The sequence below is a fragment of the Elgaria multicarinata genome, chromosome 17 (genome assembly GCF_023053635.1).
Source record: "Elgaria multicarinata webbii isolate HBS135686 ecotype San Diego chromosome 17, rElgMul1.1.pri, whole genome shotgun sequence".
Lineage (NCBI taxonomy): Eukaryota > Metazoa > Chordata > Lepidosauria > Squamata > Anguidae > Elgaria > Elgaria multicarinata.
In genome coordinates this window covers 24,224,424-24,244,889 of record NC_086187.1, presented here as the reverse complement: position 1 = coordinate 24,244,889, position 20,466 = coordinate 24,224,424, and the positions used below count along the sequence as shown (strand labels likewise).

Below are 20,466 nucleotides of genomic sequence, written 5' to 3'. Positions count from 1 at the left end.
CAGGGGAAAGATGACATGTCAAAATCGATCAACAGCTGGCTCCACTGAAGAAGAGACAAACTGCACTGTGGCCGGGTGGTGCGAGATGTGGGAGAGAAGAAACTAAATCTCAAAGTCAATTTTACATGACCTGCTCAGCTGCAAAATCTGGGTTACTTGCCACACAAGTAGCTCACTTTCACTCAAATTAGTTGCACCATGCTTATTTGATCTCATGAACTGGTCCAAAGTAAATCCTATTTTCAAGGAGGAATCTGAATAGTTTATAAGCCTCCTCAGTATCATGAACATATCCTTTGAAGTTTTGTGTAGCAACCTTGCAACATATGCAATAAAATCTGGAATTTCTGATAAGCTAAGTCTTGTAAGTTTCACTGTTGCTAGTACTAGTCAAGTTTCACTGCCATTACTACATATAGAGTGAATGGGTGAGGTATGTTTAAAGGTTGTGTAATCAGTGTAAGAAACAATGTGGGCTTTTCTTCATGGTTCAACTTCATTTCTTTTAAAAACAACAATTATGGGTTCATTGGGGGAAAATACACCCTCTCCTGAAACAAGAGGCACTGTACAATTCATTATATTCTAAGAACTGATTATGGATTTATGTTTTGGCAGACACAGGATGCACTCCATGTCTATAAGTGGTACTCATAATGTGTGCAAAGTTAATGTGTAAGTCTGACGCACACAACTCAGATCCCATTTAGGAATTATTCAGTGATCTATATCCATATTGCCTACTCTGTCACACAAACATCCTTTTTATCTTAATGCTTTCAATATGGGCATTAACCACTTTATGTACTATGTTTTGATTTTTTAAAAAAACTTTTTGCATTGAAGACCAGCTGCTTTTCTCTTCAGAGCAACAGGAACTGGTAACAGTTATAGGACAGTGGTGGAAGATAGTAAGCAGACAGTAATTCTGCTTGGAGTTTCTAGTTCTGGATATTCTACATTTGTACGAACATTAAATCCTATCACTTTTTTAGCATCTTAATGACTCTCAAGATCAATATCTGGATCTCTTCATAGTCATATGATTTCAGTGTATCAGACAAAGCATATAAAAAGGTACAGTACATAAAAGTCATGGGCTAGGGTGAGGGCAGAGAAGCAGTAAGTCTCACCAATTGGCCAATCCGGTCCAGATTATCCAGGAAATATTTCACTGATTCGCCCTGTTGAGAGAAGAGGATATTTGTGGCTTAATGTTATTCCTGGATGAGGGTTACAAAACCATATATATGCTTTGTCACACCATGCCGATCTTTGTTACCAGACTAAGCAGCTGCAGTTCTGAACTACAAACAGCTTTTGCAGCAGTTGCAAAAGAGGGTGATGCGATTCCATAACAATCTGTGCAGTACATTGCTAATCAAATTGGAAGACAATTAAAAAAGCTACAAAAGTAGAGATATGTCAGATTATGCAGTTGAAACTCTACTGAATTTCAAAGGTGTGTAAATAGCAGAGGAAACTAGATTATTTAGAGTTGCCACTTACAAGAATCAAGGGTTCAGAATTTATAGGTTACTTGAAATGGCGCTATGTATGTATTTGCTTCATCTAATAGTTTAGCAACTCAACATACAGGGAAGCAACACCACAAGCCACATTTACTGCAAATGTGATCCCTTTCTTTACATTACTTTTCAGGTGACTCGCAATCCCTACTGCAGAGTTTTTAAGCCAGCACCTAATAGTTACAAGAAAACTTTAGAACTATAAGTTTTTTAAAAAACAGATAATGGGAACAATCCAGCTATGATGTTAATGGAACATATTTCAGCACACATTGAATGCTCCATTGAAACTATTGAAACCAACAGTTCTTATCAGTATTTTGTGAGAAAGGGGAGGATTGCAGTTGTTTCCTCCAAACTGGATTTTTTTCACCTCATAAACACATGTCAATCTTTTATGCCCCCCATTATCCTTGGTGGCAGTTAGTGAAATGAGAAGTTCAAACTTTTAAACAGCCTACAAATATCTGGAAAGTCTTCTGTATGTACTACACAAAACAATTAGCATCTCAATTCAGATTTAAGACTAAGAACTCTATACACAGCTATACTTCAGCAATAACATATATGCTGATGTGCATGAGTTTATTATAGCACAACACATGGCACTGTACTGAATAATGCCCTTGATGTGACACTCCTCTATGAGGTATTTACACTACTTTGCTGCAGCCAACAATGGCTCATTTACAGAGCAGTTCATGGTCCTTTCAGGGTCTGACAGACATGCAGCCATTTTGGGGGGCAGAGCTTGCTTAGCAAGCTGAGGAAATAAAATAGCTTAGTGCCAGAAGAAGGGGCTTCAAGTAAATCACAACCCAATAGGTTTGGGATGTGCAATTTGATGGCACAAGGTTATTTGCTTCATCACTATCTGAGTAAGGTTTTTTTTTCACTTAAAGGGAAAAAAACCTCCTGTTTTATAAGAATGGTTTTAAAGCAATATCATCTCACTGATCACCTCTGAATTGGTTAGCTTATCATGTGGAAACAGTACACAAACAGGTAAGCTGACAGGAGAGGAGTGTCGTTCAAGTTGATTCATTTCTCATCTAGAGAAGGTAGTCTTCACATGAAAATCCCAATCCCTTCATGTCCAGAAATGGGTCCTAGGAGGAATATCTTCCAAATGACTCTGAAGCAGCCATACAGGAGTAAGAGCAGAGATGGCATGTTGAAGTTTGCTGATTGGGAACACTTGGATTCTGTATTACCACAGTCTTAGCAACTGCAACACACTCATCTTACAATCTTCAAACACAAAATGGAGAGAAGAGTACACAGTGCTGGAGAACTGTTGAGGATATATCCCAATATCTAGGGCTACTCATGTTGTCCATCCATTGTGGAAATTAGCAGCTTATGCCAGTTAATAGTACACATACACCAGAGAACCAGACTTATGGACAGCCATAATTCACAAATTCCAATACAACCCCAAATTCAGTAGAGTTACATCGCAATTACTTATGTTTCATATTTGAAACATCCAGATAGTTTGCTCACCCTCTTGTAATTAAGTCTTATCTGTTTCTGGCCCTAAGCAAATAGTAGCAACGAATGTTGACCAGATGGAAAAGAATTCTCAAATGCTCTTGCCCTAGTTTAGCCATCTTTAAAAATGCTGAAAGATACATTTTTTATTATTCTGCTTGAAAAAAATAAAGTTGCTCAGCTCCCAAAAGCAAGTTTATTTTTCTGTATACAAGATTATGTTCTCATTAATATCTCTATTCTTCCAACCAAAAGGGTTAACACAAAAACACGACTGATTCATTTTAACACTGTACATCTCCTTGCTAATGCTGTATATCCTCTGAGTCAGTTTTGTCAACTGGGACCACATAGGAGGTGCAGTTCCCATTGTTAAGCAACAGCAATGAGTCATTCCATATCTGGGAATTGGAGAATCCAGAACTATGAACAGCAGGCCAGAAATAAGCCAGGCTCTATATTTCAGCATTACTCCAAGCTTCATATCTTGTTATTTGTGTATTTCTGACCAACCCCACAGAGGTTCTTATTAGCTTTTGACTGACCTGTGGAGCTTCTCCATAGACTTGTCTTTAAATGCAATCTATGAAGACACTTGTGTCATCTTCATTTGTTATACTTCAAAGAAACCAAAGGCCTTGCTTAATGCATTAGACTTTTGGAACAGCCACCATGAAAAGCTGACAAGAGAATAATGCAGAAGCACCCAAATAGACAACTTGTAAGAGAAACACTGGTGTTAAAAATGCTGGGGCTTTTTTTTTTTAATGCGATAACAATTCTGGTATTTTTCTCCAAGTAGCTAAAAACCTCCATCATATTCCCCACTACCTCAGGAAAACTAATGTATCAACTAATATCAGAAACTAGATCAGTCTATATTTGCCATTTTCTTTTGTTTGTCCCAGGATACAGGATTAGTGTTATCTTCCTGATTATGCTTCTGTGTAGCTCAGTGTTAAATTTAGCCCAGACTGTTTAAGGTTAAATTCAGGCCAGGAGTTTGGGGGGGAAAAACACTTAAAATGATTTAACTGATTTTTTTCTGTACTGATTAGAGAAGTAAAGCCAGAATGTACACAGTTACTGAGAATAAGTTTATTCTACAAAGAGAGAATGCAACTATAAAAATGGGCTCCATTTTTGGCAGATCACATACGTTAAGAAACACAAGCTGCCCAAGTAGTTTTACTAAACAACCACAGTAGGGATAGGGGTATATAAGAGCCATAAATCTAGTTTTGAATGGACAGGGTTGCTCTCATGGCATATTAACAGTTCAGGTCTTTTCTTAATCTAGAATGAGAGGCCTATGCAATGATGTTTCTAAGTTGATATTCATATGTCAGCATGCCATCATACAAAGACTAGAACATGCCACTTACATTATCTAGAGGAAACAAGGGATCATTGAAGTCTAAATTTCCAATGTTATCTCTTCCATAAGTGCAACAAAGAAAAAACACCAGCCACTCTGGTACAGCAGAGTTCAGAAGCCCCAAGAATATTTGAGAACAGAAAACCTGTAAAGTCTGTTCTCCATTTCGCCAGTTACTCAAAGTTGTATGACTTATGAAAGCCAGACTATAAGAGTTACTGTCACTATATTTCTTCTGAGCAAATGTGTACATTAGAAGTCCATCCCAGAAGTTGCCCAAGGTGCTGATACATTTAAGTCTACTTTGACTTTTGCTCTAAGCCAAGGCATAGTACAACTCCTGGAAGTACTCAGCTCGTATAGGAAGAACAGGTTCAATATTTTGTAATTTAAGAGAAAACTGGTTGAAATCTTCAAACTATTCCATTTTTCAATATGAGCATCTACCATTATGGTCAAGCAATTTTCTGATTTAATCTCCTTCCAAAAACTCAGAATAGGTAACTATCACCTGGTTCATGCAGTTGTTGAAAATGCAGCAGGCGCAAGCATGTGCATCGGTTCCCACGAACCCACCCACTCCTGATGCAGGTACTACACCTTGCCATTCGGTTGTTTATTGTGACATTCAAACTTCGAATTCTGGGTTGTTGGGGGACATATAAATCAGAGTTTGAAGTCTCTAGATTGTTTATAGCTGTGGGGATAGGCAGGCATATGGGCACGAACCAACACGCATGCATGCTCCTGCTGCAGTTTCAACAACCATGGTGCGTTCCTAGATGTGTACATCTGTTGCATATGCCCACACATGTACACATCTAGAACACACCGAGATGTGTACATGTGTGGGTATATACAACACAGATGTCCAAATGTTCAAGTGTGGAAAGAACAGTAAGATCCTCTGTCCATCAAATGGATAAGGATTTGTCCTTCTAATGCTACAGTAAGAGTCTTTTCACAACTATGTAGGCTAACAAGATTCTTTTTTTTTTTTTTTTTGGAGTAGGGGGAGCTCTGACAATTCCCCAAACAAACAAATGTTGCTTTTCTCACAGGTCAGGGGATTCACCTTCACAAAAGCATGCCTCATATTACATATGCTATTCAAGAACATATGCTTGAATCTTGGGAATCCTTACTAATCAGCAAGTGAAGGGTTAAGCAAATATAGCATCACTCTTACACATTAGCTTCATCAAAGATTCACAGTATTAGCACTTGCTAGAAGTTAACACAGCATACTGCATAGGTGTTAAATGGCTTCGGCTCAGTGTTAGTTCTTGCACATGCTTATTTTAGTGAAACTACAATTTAGAAACTTCTGTACAAAAATGAAAAGATGTGAACTTGAAAGCATCTCTTCCAGTAGGGGTGGCAACTTCCAGGGCTTGAGGGGCTTGCACTGGATTGAATAAATAATTGAGATCTAAAAATAATTAATAGATTTCAAGGGTGAACAGCATGTACGCCACCCTGAGATCCTAGTGATATAGGGCGAGATACAAATGTTTTAAATAAATAAATACATAAAAGGTAAGTACATATATGTATTTCTCTCTCTACCACAACTGTAACTAAATTCACAAATGGCTGATTATGCAGCTTAAGGAATGTGAACTTGTTTAATCCACAACAGTGCCTTGTCACATACTAACCCACATTTTGACAACTGTATATTCATGGATAGGTATTGCAAGAGCACTTGCAATGAAATGGAAACAGAACCAGACCAGTACAAGTCAAAGTTAAGAGAGCAGTAAACAAGTTGCTCTTCTGCCTCTGACATCATGAACTGAGATACAAGTATTGCCTTAAAAAAAAAAGGTCCTAGTATGCTTTGCAACTAAGCCATGCAATACCCCCATGAGTTAGATACTGAACTTCACATATCACACTGATAGTGAATTGGCAATATGTTAGTCTAGGATTGCAGCTAGAGACTACAATAGCCCTATTCTCAGAAGGCGATGAGCTTTCACCTAGTCCTCTACACTAGAGCTTTTCCTTCCAAGTTAATGGTACAAGTTCTTCAGTACAATGCAAGATAGCAAAGCCTTAGAATAACTAATTGTAAAAAGCTTTAGATTTTGCCTCCAGTGCACAAAAGAGTAACCACGACACTATTTCTAGTAGCTCCGAAACAGTATTCAATTCTTGGATTTGTTGTTGTATTCATAGCTAGCTATATACAATAAAATCAGTTTTTTATTTTTTATTACATTTCTAATCAGCCCAATATGTAGGGCCACAGCTTCAGATCCTTCCTGATTCTATGCTCCTTCACCAAAGAGTGGCATATGGCATTTTCAAAATGACAATGGGGCTAAGGATTTTCTTTTTCTTTTTTGCCCCTTTTGCATCCATCTCAGCAAACAAGATGTGAACCAAGATAACAAAGCAATCATTTTCAGTAAATGAAACTTCTCAATAGGGTGGTCTCTAGTTTTGCAGACATATTTCATTAACATGTCTTTCATTTCTTAACAGACCGAGCTAAGCACTGCAAGGGAGCATAATCGTGCAGCAAGCTTGGCCTAAAACACTGCTTAGTTTATGTTAATCTGAAGAAACATACCAACAAGGTCTTGGCATTTAGCCCTCTCTCAATTCTATAGTGATTCACTATCACAACATATCAGTATTAGAAATTTGTTTTATAATCATATACCTCTAAACAGCAGTAGAGATTGAAGGTGACTCACCAGAACAGTACTTATTAAATAGTTCACTTTGTGAATTGACTTAGAAGGCAGCAGGATATAAAACTAACATCAAGAGCATCTTTCAGTTTAGTATTTGAAATAGCAACTAATACCCTTTAGTGACTACTGAGGTTTGAATTTTTAAGGGTAAGTGGAATCTGACTATCCAGATGCTAGCAAATTCCTCACATTTCTCTAGCAAGTCAAAACCGTTTCCTCACTGGGCTGAAGATTTTATCTTCTAGCCCTCCACAACACTACAATTACTCTGAGACTACTGGGCTTCTTAAAGAGATGTGCACGCATAGCCATGTTAGTCCCACTAGCCTTTCTTTGAAATTGTAAAAATGTACTATTTGTAATAATTGGCACACCTGATAAAGCATCAAGTGGCCCCACTATTCTCATCCAATGAATGTGGACATGGTGGATTGATTTAAATTACCAAGAAAAGGGGTTAATTTAGAACACTTATTTAATAATGTTTATAAACTTTCTAGGGTGGTAACAGGCCCCAATTCTTAGATGACAGTTGCAATGTTCTGCTCACAGGCTTAAAGGCTACACTTTTTTTGTAGCATAATGACTTGCAATAGGAAATAGTTACATCTCCTCAATATATTTATTTATTACATTTTTATACCGCCCAATAGCCGAAGCTGTCTGGGCGGTTCACAAAAACTGAAACCATAATAAAACAACCAACAGGTTAAAAACGCAAATACAAAATACAGTATAAAAAGCACAACCAGGATAAAAACCACGCAGCAGAAATTGATATAAGATTAAAATACAGAATTAGAACAGTAAAATTTAAATTTAAGTTAAAATTAAGTGTTAAAATACTGAGAGAATAAAAAGGTCTTCAGCGGGTGACGAAAGGAGTACAGTGTAGGCGCCAGGCGGACCTCTCTGGGGAGCACATTCCACAGCCAGGGTGCCACAGCGGAGAAAGCCCTCCTCCTAGTAGCCACCTGCCTCACTTCCTTTGGCCAGATAACTGTCAAGAAATACTTTTGTAAGCCGCCATGAGAGCCTTTTTTGGCTGAATGGCGGCATAAAAATCCTTAAATAAATAAATAAATAAATAACACCACAACTCAGATGTCCCTTAAAATGGCACTGAAAAATGGCAAAACATTAGCATCCAAGACTGCAGCATTCTTTCTGCTGAACGAATGGTGTTACTGGAGAGGGATCCAAAGTATTAGGAATCCAAGACAAAACATGTTGCATAAGGCAACCTATTATATGCCATTTCTTTCCTGCTAGAAGCTTTCTAAGCTTATTTGCCAGACTTAAATGAATAAACGGAGCTCAGTTAAGCAGCTTCTTTTGGTGATGCGGTAGGGCAAGTTACCCTTGCTGGACACATACCAACAGTTTGTTCAGGAGCTGAGCCAAATGAAGGACAAATCAGCCACAGTCTAAATTGCAGAAATCAATGTTGCAAACAGAGAAGACATTTGAAAGGTGTCAGTAAATTACTACTCAAAGCAATGTTTTCCACCTTCTCAAGAGAACACCTTGAAAGATGTTTCTGGAAGGTTTTTTTTTTTTTTGGACACACACACACTAAAGTAAATAGTAAAGCCAATTACACAGTTGCTTCACATAGTCTTTTCTTTAAATACAGCTAAAAACATGGGAATGATGAACAACCCATCTTCCTTATACAAAGGGTATGGTCTAAGTGAAAGAATGAGGGCTTCAGGACAGTAGACCTTAAGTTGTGAAACATACAACTGATATGTTTCATATAAAGCTTTTTCCGTGCACAAGCCTGAATGAAGAATTACAGTGTACTGACTCAAATCAGTGGCCCATCTATTGTCAGCCTAGACAGCCTCTCTTCAGTGTCTAGACAAGAGGTTTTTCATGGTTTGGTGACTAGATATCCTATCAACAGGAGAATTTGAAGTTAGAAGTTGGGGACTTAAAAGCAGGGGGAAATTTTGGCTGTCTGAGGACCTCTACATCTAATCCTGGTGTCTAAGCATTCATATTTTTGTGTCACTTGGGGTCACACACATAGACTCAAAGAATAGTAGAGTTGGAAGGGGCCTATAAAGCCATCAAGTCCAACCCCCTGCTCAGTGCAAGAGGGGTTGGACTCGATGGAAGGGCTGTGGCTCAGTAGAGGAGATGATTTGCATGCAGCAGGTCCCAGGTTCAATCTCCAGCATTTCCAGGTACAAACTTGAGGTAGAAGCAAAATACAAGGAATGCATTGAACAAGGCATTTTATTTCTTTATCAAATTCATTCCATATCCCTTCCCATGCCTGATGACAGTCTGTCAGACACCAATTAATTCATAGTTTCTCTGTGACTAACCTACCTCACAGGGTTGTTATTAGGAGAAAATTGGGGAGGGACAGAGAAATACATATACACCTTGAGCTCCTTGGAAGAAAGAGAAAATATACATTTAAGAATTGTAAACATGCAGGAAATACAAGAAAAAAACACCAAAGACAGATGCTAGCTGCGGGGATAGTTGGAGTGTAACTATGATGCCTTGAATTGTGAGCAGTATAAAATATTTACCTAGCATTATATTCAGATGCTTTTGACAGTTAAAAGCCATTACTGCTGATTAAATAGTTCAGGGTTTTGGTACAGACTCTGCCACTTGTACCAATGTGCCCTCTTTTTATTGTTGACAAGGTTGACATTGCCTATTCAAGAATCTTTTCTGTTTCTTATATTTCTCAAGCAATCTACAAACTGGCTACTTCACAATTACAGATTTGTTGAAGTTTTCAGACTGAATTCCTGCCTAGTCATGCATAAGTTGTTTCATCAAAGGCCAAGAACTTCCCATTGGACTGAGTTTTATCTGCACAGAGAGCCTTTTCCTTGCCAGATAGAAAAAAGAACAGGTTACGCTAGTGATTTTACCAATGTTTGGTACTGGCTTAGCAAGAGTTTGATCTGCGGTTTCCTCTCATACTTCTCACATCATCTGCCAACATTTCCTGATTGGAATGGACAGACTTGTTTCCAAGCGTAGCTGCCACTAAATCCTTAAGTACATCATTTAAATCTCAAAAGGTAAGGTAAGATTGTGAAATGTTTTAAGTTACAGCCATAGTATTAAACAACATTCTTGGAAAACTACTTTTCATCAACACAAAGTGGTCCACATTTAGGAAAGGATTTGTTCAATGTGTTGGTTTCAACTGAAACCAATAGGATTGATATACAAGCAAAATTGCATGCAGAGTTGCAGGATCTAAATGACAGAGAGGGAGGACCCTTCCTTTCCTCCATGCAGGCAATTCTCAGCAAGACTCTGCTAAACAGAACTGATCTATGTGAATTGCTGTTATACAACAGCAGAGTACGATTTCTTGCTTCTAAAGACCTCCATTTATAATGTGTTAGACATATTATACACCACACTAAATTTGTTTTCTGAGCATCCGTTTGAGGTTTTGCCTTTTTCTCCTTTACTTTTTGGCACTTAATTTCCTTTCCTTCTGTTGGTGATGAACAGGAAAGAGGCCATCTGCTCCTTCTCAGAATAATATAACTGATCCTCTTCCCTTCCAACTAGTTCAACATTAGAGAAAGTGCACTAGCTATGGATGTCTGGAGATTCCTGAAAGTCTGAAGCTGGGTTATATGCACTAACCATGGGATAGCTTAAGCATTACTATTTTGAAGAGGTTAGAGTGTCTCTACTGATGGCAGACACCTTAGGTTGCACTGCCTGGCAACATAAATAGCCTCCTTGACCATCTGCATGGATGATCAAGATCATTATTAATGGAAATTACTACACTAAATTTTACCAACCATCAGAAAACCATAGGCATAAACTTTGAGCTTTAATTGCTGAATGGAGAGCATTCTTGGGGCTCTATTTGTGACAGGGTGATGAACAGACAGCCCTGACATAAAGAAACCATGGGTCATTGTAACATCCCCCGCTCTCCCCGAATATATGATCCCAGGAACATTTTACCTCTTTCAAGCATTCGCTTAAGTTTGTAAGGAGTAAGCAACAGCTAAGTAATCCAATATCTGAAGCACGTTGAATGTCTGCCTGCAGTTTAGGTCATACGCAGGCAGCACTGAACAATTTTAACAATGCAATCCTAGACAGGTCTAGTTTGAAGTAAACCCTGTTGAGTTCAATGAGACTTACTCCCAGGTGAGTGAGTATAGGATTGCAACCTAAGTTTCATATTTCTGAAGCTATATGAAAACATTTAAATTGAAAGGTTACATTTTGGCAAACACAGGCTAAACCACAAAAATGGTCCAATTTATTTGATGTCACAGGTTAAGCGCAGCAGCCCTGCTGAATCAGACACAAAGGTCTATCTAACCCAGCACCCTGTGTCCCACAGTGACCAGCTTCTTATGGGAAGTCCATACGCTGGACATAAGTGCAACAGCCCTCATCCACTGTTCTTTCCCAGTGACAGGTATTTCTACATATTTGCAGTGTATTGTTACAATTACTCTACACTGCTCCATATGTATATTCTGGGACAACTATCAGCCCAAATGTAGAACAGATTTCATTACAGCTGTACACAGTAAATAAGACTTCGTACTGTTGACTTGCCACTCCATATTCAAGACTACTAATCTTTCCAGCCTTATGCATGCCATAGTCAAGTACATAATAAAGTGGTATGCTAGATAAAACATTGTGTAATCCCTTCCCAAGAAAAGCTGGAATTTCAAAGTTTAAGATTTTGCAATAAATATTTGCCCTGCCCTAACTACTGCATTAAAAATGTGAAGAGAATGAGCTATATGCATATGATACATTGATCTCAGGAATACATTAAAAGAGACCCTTGTGCTTATTGGCCTTCAGACAACTCCCTAATACAGCCTTCCCCAACCTGATGCCCTCCGGATGTTTTGGATTTCAACTCCCAGCATTCTTGACCATTGGTCATGCTAGCTGGGACTGATGGGAGTTTTCTTTCTGGAAGCTTATCACACATATTTAGTTTCATGTCAAATGGATGGGCTATTATTGTTTTTGTTGATTTTTGCTCCAAGCGTAAGAATGTAAGAAGACCTATGTTGGATCAGATCAATGGTCCACCTAGTCCAGCGTTCTGTTCACACAGTGGCCAACCAACTACCCAAGGGAAAACCACAAGTAGGACCAAGATCTGTCTATCACCCTGGGGTGTTGTATAACCCAGAAGAATCACTGTGCTAAGTATTACAAGATTATTCTGGCAACAATATGGGAAAGGAAATATCCCCACTCAAAATACCATGCATAGTCTGCCTATCAAGTACTCTCTACAGTTTGGGTTGTCACAGAAGCAGCCCCCAAAAGTAGGACTTATATGCAATATATTCCTTTCAAACACATAGACAGAAAAATATGAGGGCTGGAGAGTCTCATACCGATTACAAAGATTTCTTATTCTGTAGCTAACCCCCACCCCCCAAAAGGACCTGACAACGTAGCCAACGTACACAATGAAGCTTTTGTCACACAAAGACTTGTTTGCATAAAAGAGCCAGCAGGACTTACCAGGAGACCCAGATGGGAGGAAGCTGGTTAGTGTGTTTTAGGGGAGAAAGAGGAAAGGAGAGAAAATGCTACTATTATAGAATCCACCCACAAAGTGCTAAAAAGCTCAAGCTCCAGGCAAAGGTTCAGAGTTACAACTTTAATGCATTGGGTGCAAAGTAGCATGAACAATTGCCTAGACACAACAACCTCTTGGTTGCTAGTGATGTTGTTTTTATTAAACTATAGTCAACTACCATAAGCTTCATGCTGCAAACAAATATCAAATTACTCACATTACACTCCATTAAATAATCTATATGCTACATCTTTACTTTTAGATAGTCAAAGCTTGCCTTCAAGTCAAATTCATTACTCTGGCAACTACTTTCTACATACATTTCTAATTTGGTGATTTGCATAGCCAAAAAAATACCCCCGTAACCTAGATAAGACTCCTACACAGTAACTCCGCCCACATTTGAACAAAGTCAAACCAATACTAGGTGTTACAATTAAATCCTTATCCGCTGTCTTGCTGGTTGGAGTTTGGAGATTAAAATGGAAAGTAGCAGAAATAATCTAGCCTACTTTCATCACAAATGGGTTACAAAATTGTGCTTACTTTATAGAGGTACAGCCAGGGCAGCTGTAACACTGCTTTAGTTTAGGCTCAAAGCTTTGCCCACCTCTCTCCAATATCTACTTATTGCTTAACTGACACCTTGCTATGGATTATTCACAGCATACGCTAAGAAACTAAGAATTGTAAAAGTGTAAAAATAAAATAATGCAATAAAAAACCAAGCTGGGTCAGAGAGAACTAGAAGCAATTGTAAGGAAGCCGACAGAGGACCAAACTAGCTTCCTGTCAGGAAGACAGGCTATCTCATAACTACAGGGCTTGTAGTCTCAAAGTTTTGAAACTTTGTTTCACATTTCTGTCCACTACTACCTATACCAGAATTTATTTAACTTCAGCAGCCTGCTTGGATGATGAACAGAAGGTTATTTTAGAAGACTGCTCTTAAACTGAAGGAGCATTCAGATTACTGTGGAGAGACTTGCTCAACACACCATTTAATTTACTCACCAGCTGATATTCACTTCGACGGCCAAAAGCCTCCTTGATCCCAGAATCCTTCCACAGACCAGTGAGGGCAGGTACGTACAACTGGAACACTGAGGGCTCGATGGGTATCCCAGCTTTGTTTTCAAAGGCCATTAGAAACATTCCATGCTTCTCATTCTCTGTGTACTGCCAAGGGATGCCTAGTTTGTCCCGTGCATCAACTAGCACCTTGCAGCCCTATAGAATAAAGGAAACTTACTTAGTGATAAAGAAATAAAATAAAACCGGTACATTCAAAGTAATAACTATACAGAATTTAGCAATGAAATGCTAGAAAAAAAATAGCCCAGCCCTTATTTGACTATGGTCAGAAAAAAATAGTCCAGCCCTTATTTGATTATGGTCAAATAGTCAATGAAGCCTTTTTTAAAAAAAAACTTTGCTGTATTCAATTATTGTGCATAATACTTAAGAGTCAACAACACAATAACCATCTTTTTAACTGTACCTTAGGATCACCTGACACAATGGTACATGTGACTCCCCCTTACCCCTAGTTTTGCAAGGTAATACCTGCATATTTCTTCATTTGGGAACAAACACCCCCTGTGTGCATCTCTTCCCCACAATGTCCTCCCCTTCCCAATTTGCCTACAGGTCCTAGCTTTCCCTACTGGTCATTTTTCAGTTGCTAACATCTCTAAACATGAGGAACTCTGCACATGCTCACAGGGCATATTAAATTAGTTGACAGGATTTTTAATTTTTTTTAAAAAAAGGAGATAGCAATGCAACAGAGCTTACAAGTACTCAGGAGTCAGGACTACCACTAAGTCTTTAGCTTTTGTTGTGGGGAGTAGATCCTCCATCGTGCTCTGGCAAGCGAGTCTTTATAGCAGGTTTTGTGATTAGCAGAGTTCTGTGTTTTTTAAAATTGTTCTCAATATTAATTACTTACATCTTATTTGACTAGTCACTTGACTAATTTTTTCTTTTTCACCACTCAAATTCTAACCCCAATAAAATTTAGCTCATATAGCAATATTATTCCTAGGAAAAGTAGTATCCAATGCCCAATATATTTTTGTTCACAATAGACCAAGCCATAAGACAGTAATTGCTGCACAACTGGCAAGAAACACTAGGACAACTTGTGTGGGGCTTTGCAAAGCTTCCTAGTTTGGTATCCTCCAGCAAAGACAGACTCTGCAATTCTGTCACAATAATATACGATAGGGCATGATAGCTTCAGATAATTTGTTGAGCTGGGAGGCTCTTTTGTTCTGAGGATTGATACCCTGTTCAGTCTTGGAAGTTATTAACAGTGCCTTTTACATTTGATACTCATCACAAAAATTTCAAGCTCACTCAAATTCAGCTCATTAAGACCCTGGAAATGATTCATGAAGCCATCAGGCATCAAATCCTTCAGTAGGATCCAGAAGACTGTACGTTACAACAACCAAAAGCAACCCACGGTTTTTAACCATGTATCAAAAATGCAAAATAAAAGGATGCCGAGACTGCAGGAACAGAGAATCTCCGGCACAGAGTTGTAACTTTGAACTCCAGCAGCAGTAAGTTCTGGTGGTAGCACTGCTGTTTCTATGAAAGAGTTCACTGACCGCTACTGTTGCAAATTCCACAATGCTTCCACATTGTGTGGGGGTGCAATACAAAATATTTTCAAAGCAAGATTTAAACATTTAAGATGAAAGCTGTTAAGATATGTTTACTGTCATATTTTGAAACCTTGAAAAATACAACTTTCACTATGGACTCGAACACGGCACCTGCAGTTAATGCTTTTACTTGTAACGTTTCTGTTGCTTCCTAGTCAGAGAGAACAGTCTTTACAATATGTGTGGGTACAATTCGTTAACACCTACATTTGTTCAGCTTCCTTCTGTCTGCAGAAGGCTTGAATTAAGCACATTTATTCAGACTTCAAATGGCCATCATTTTTGAGTGCAAAGCAAACTTGAACAAACAGAGTTGATTAGAAGATTTAACTATGCATATTTCTTATAATAACTGGACTTCTATCAGGTTTTACATACACTGTTATTATTTTCGCTCTCCCTCAACTTCCTTGCTCTTGGGAAACAGAGAAAGGGAGCCCAATCATAACGCCCTTAGCTGCAATCTCTACCCATTATGACATTTTCTGAAATGTAGGTGTGCCTGCTAAAGCCGCATAAGAATTGCCCTACCCGTTTTTTCATGTTTACAACCTTACACTGTGGTATTGACTATTCCGGGGTTCTTTCATCACCCCCCACCTCAATTAGCGTCAATGTCAAGATTTATTCACATTATCAAGGAACATATCCCAGGGATTGTCTTCCTCAGGATAAAGTATTTAAAATAAGGTTCCAATGTAAAATTTACCAGGAAAAGATCAAAATCTCCACATATTAACAGAAGACTCCACAACTGGTTGTGCTAAATGATTTACAGCTGCTAGGTTCAGTTGGGTAAAAGAGTTGTACCGTCTCCAGTACAAGGGCAGCTAATTAAAATGTGTTCAAGTAACTATTATCAAGTTGGGCTCTTTCTAGCATAGCTTCCCTAATATAAACACTGAGCTGTCTTGAAAGCCTATTACTTCATCTTCATACAATGCAATCCTTCAGACAAAGTGTTCGAAGAGCATGCCTTCAGTACAAAGCACAGAGTACAATTATTAAAACCTAGTAAAAGGAAGCGAAGAACTCAGGGTCATGCAGTTAGGATTCTGTTTCACTGAATTGCAACCAAACATTTAAAACCCTGCTCTCATTCCCATGTATTGTTTGGTTCCCACCCATCCATGTCAATGTTACGATTTACTGGATTAGTTGGGGCCTTCCATTTTGGAGTAAATCAAAAGGCGAACGGTAGAGACAAAATGCAATTCTAAATTGATGCTATTTTGTAAAATTCTATCCAATGTCACCTATGCAAGTTTCCATTCTGGGTGAAATGGGTTAACAGGATGAAAGATCTTACAAATGTGAATCACACTATTATATTAAATTCCAAGTTTACTCTCACAGAGCAGCTTCCTCTACTATATTAAAGATGAACTGAAATTAGCAATTGAACAATATTTTTCATTACATCTGTACTTTTTTCCGAGTTTGCAGAAAAGCATTTAACTCATGAGGAAGTAAAACAGACTGACAAGGTAACTATCAATACTTCAGCCATATTTTGCCAGCTATGTCCACTGGCCACTTCCTAGTTGCCTCTGAAACTGGGATGAAAATATGAATGTAGCATCCCAGCCCACACAAGCCAGTTATGACCTTTCACCTGCTTAGGCTCCAGGACTCTAAAGGTCTTTTAACTCATTCAATTGCAATCTCACTACACTCAGGCAGCTTTCAAATGGTTTTTTAACCCCTAACCATCACACCACTGGCATCCCCTGCCTGAAAGATTCTCTACACTGGGGAATGAGATCATAATGGTTTCCTATCAGAACCATGAAACTGCACAATACCCATTCCTCTTAATTTGTAAGAATTTTTTTTCTGTGGCGCTGAATGAATGTGTTTTATAATCTAATATAATTGTTCAGAATCCGGAAAGATGGTCACTTGCAGGGTGGATAAAATTGGTTTAAAAAATAAATTTCTTAAAAAATAAATGAGATGAGTTTTATTTTTTGAAGTTCCATCTACAACAAATTTCCCTCTCAAAAGTAACTAGGTACCAGCACTTGTGCAACAGGACTTTCCCACTGCAGCCCTCCAAATTTGATCCAGAGGATCCCCCAACCCTTCTGGGGTGAACATGACTTATGCTTATGACCCTTTTATGAAAGGGTGCCTTTCATTGTAAATAAAGAATTGGAGGAAAACATCTTCAGTCATCATACACCACAGTATTTCATGTACTTGTATTGCTTGATTCTGGGCCCAGAGGCTAGCAAGTCATCTCAGGTGCTTTATCTCCCCATGACCATCCAATGAGCCAAAAGGAATGGCCTTGCAGTTCTGTTTCATGTCCAGTTACTTGAGCTCTGCAATGTGCTCTGTTCCAAAAGTATTAGTATTACTCTACTCTACCATCGAAACAGCATAAACATGAATCTGATGGGAAAACACTATTTTGTTCTGGAACTACCATCCTGTCTCTTCTACAAGGTTCTGGACATGAGACAACCTGACCCTATGCATAAGTTCCACTTTGTTCAATGGAACTTGCCTCAATTCTATGCACCTTTCTTTGGAAACCTTAGCCTTCAATTAAGTGATTTTGCTTAGTATACTTGCATGTGTACCTGCCTCTTTAAGCAGACACAATTCTACAGTATAGAATTCTACAAAGCATGTGGGCTGCAAGGCCATCAGGTTACATAAAAGCTCTATTTGGCTCCAAATCAATATATTCTAATCAACAAGACATAATGTGTGCTTGCTCAGGAAGAAAGAGTTTAAAAATGATAAGCTTGATTTAAATTGGTATATTTTTCTTGGTGATATAAATTGCTTTGATTTAAAGCAGTCCACCACTCACTTTTAAGTAGTGCTTCTATTACAGGGCTACATATCTCCTCCCCACACAATACCTTTTCTAAACACAAAAAGATTATAAAGCCTTTTCTGAGCTGTTGTCAAGAGGGAGCATTTATAAAATCTGTGTAAATACCAGAAAATGTAATATTTTCTTTGACAATGACAGATAGCCAACTGGCCATTCAATCCAACATAGCTGTATTTTCACTGCAGAAAAAGCAACCAGTCGCAAATCTCGAAGCATGTAACATATCTTCTGTTCAATACCTATACTAGTTACTAAAGGTAACTGTTTTGTCTAAATGGTGCTCAGTGCTACTGTACTGCTTGTCTAACTGAAACACTTGCTGGTTTCATTCCAAGGTTTCACACTTTAATGCTTAGGACAATATTGACTAATGGTTTGGAGGGAGACAAATGCAGACTTGTCAGCAGACTTGTCAGCAGTATGGTCAGTGGTGGTGTTTTTTAAGAGAAGTTAAATAATTTAACAATAGATGATCAGTTTCATATGTGCTCAAAGTTGGTACACATTTCAAAATTCTATTAAATAGTTTACAATAAGGCATGTTTTAAGCGCACTGGAAAAATATGCTATACTTATCTTTCATCAAAGAAAGAGGTCACAAATCAGACCAAAGTTGTGACTTACTTAATAAACGTAACCAGTTCACATTTTTAAAAAGATCTAATGAATAAAATCCAATGGAAACACTAACTTTAGAAAGCATTCTATCCATTGTTTCTTACTGCCAAAAATAAGGATCTTAGAAGACAAATACTGAGCCAGTGTGGGCAAGTGGTTAGACAGCTGGATTTGGACTAAGGAGATCCGAGTTCTAGTCTCTACTCAGCCATGAAACTCACTAGATGACTTTGCACCAGTCACTGACTCTCACTAAAGTACCTCACAGGATTGTTAGGAGGATGAAGTGGATTATGTAAACTGCTTTAGGTTCCTTGGAGGGAAAAAAGGTGGGATTATAAAGGTAATAAAAGTAAAGATGACTTCTATGAGACAAATTGAGACAAGAAAAGCTTCTTATGGGTAACTTCCACGTTACCCATAAGAACTCAGGGCTAGATCTGAGATTCTTCACATTCCTGAATTCATCCCACTAATAGTTAATGGTATAAATTGCTGTAAGAACAAGTTCAATACAAACCTGTATCAAGACGCACCACCTTCTTCACCAACCCCAGGTTAACAACTACCCCCTTTCCTTTCACACTTATTTCCACTTCAACTATTGAATCTTCATCCAATATTGCTTTTAATAGCCTAAACCATTCTGGCCTTCTTTGAATTATTCTTTATGCCACGCCTTCTCAAGTTTCACCTGCTATCCGCCTTGTTGCTCATAGCAACCTCTTGGTTTTAAACACAGTATGCCCATAATATGATTATGAGCACATCTACGATTGACCTGTAAAATAGTAATGAAGCAACATACACTTTTACGCAGTAAGTCATGCCATTTTAAGGCACATTTCTATCCCTATTACCAGGATGAAATGCCTTTTTCCTAGGAATAACATTCAGTATGCTCTGAGAATTATCACAAACATAGAAGTGCTAGTGTGGTGGTGGTGACCAAGTTTTGCAACACCTTAAAGACTAACATCTAATTATGGCATGAGCTTTTGTAGAAAAAAGAAAGATCTGATGAAGTAGCCTAGAAAGTTCACACTACAATGGATTTTTAAGTCTTCTAAAGTGGCACTGTTCTCTTTTCTATGAAACAAACTAATACTGGTACTCCTTTGGAAAAATATAGCTGCCAAAACCAATATTCTAGAATCCATTTGCTTGTAATATTTAGGACTATATACTTTGTGGCATGGAAAATCTGGATTCCTGGTGTCTTAAAGCAGGTTTCTACCCCTGAGGGCTGGAGAGCAAAATTTGAAAACAAGTCTGTGCAGTTAGCAGGGTGTGTATGTCCTGCTCAGCTCTGTGTTCTTCCAGTGCTATTCCTTTCCTCCTTCCTTATCACTACACATTTTATGAGTATTCAGGACTTGCAATTTCAGTACATGCTGCTGAATTGCATTTGTTCTAAATTCTAGGGAGGGGGAGGTAAAAAAGGGACATACTGAGTCCACACAATGTGCTTCACAGACTATTTCCCTCCTGGAGCACTGCCAAAAGGTATTAATTTTCACCATCTGAGAGGTCCTTAACACCTTGCTGTTGCCTCACTCAGGAAAAAAGCCAACATCACACTACTTAGCATTATTACCTATTATGCCGTTGACAGCCCATCTCTTTTTATCCACA

At 38.4% G+C, this 20,466-nt stretch overlaps 1 protein-coding gene across 1 annotated transcript in view; it reads right to left on the bottom strand.

Annotated features, from left to right (window-relative positions):
- The window catches only part of GNA12 (G protein subunit alpha 12), a 29,864-nt gene that overhangs the window by 7,181 nt on the left and 2,217 nt on the right, over positions 1-20,466 (bottom strand). Inside the window, exons 2-3 of the mRNA XM_063143385.1 lie at positions 13,702-13,917; positions 1,134-1,184 (exon numbers count right to left, since the gene is read on the bottom strand). Of these exons, the coding sequence (XP_062999455.1) occupies positions 1,134-1,184; positions 13,702-13,917 (267 nt within the window). The remainder of the gene's footprint in view (positions 1-1,133; positions 1,185-13,701; positions 13,918-20,466) is intronic.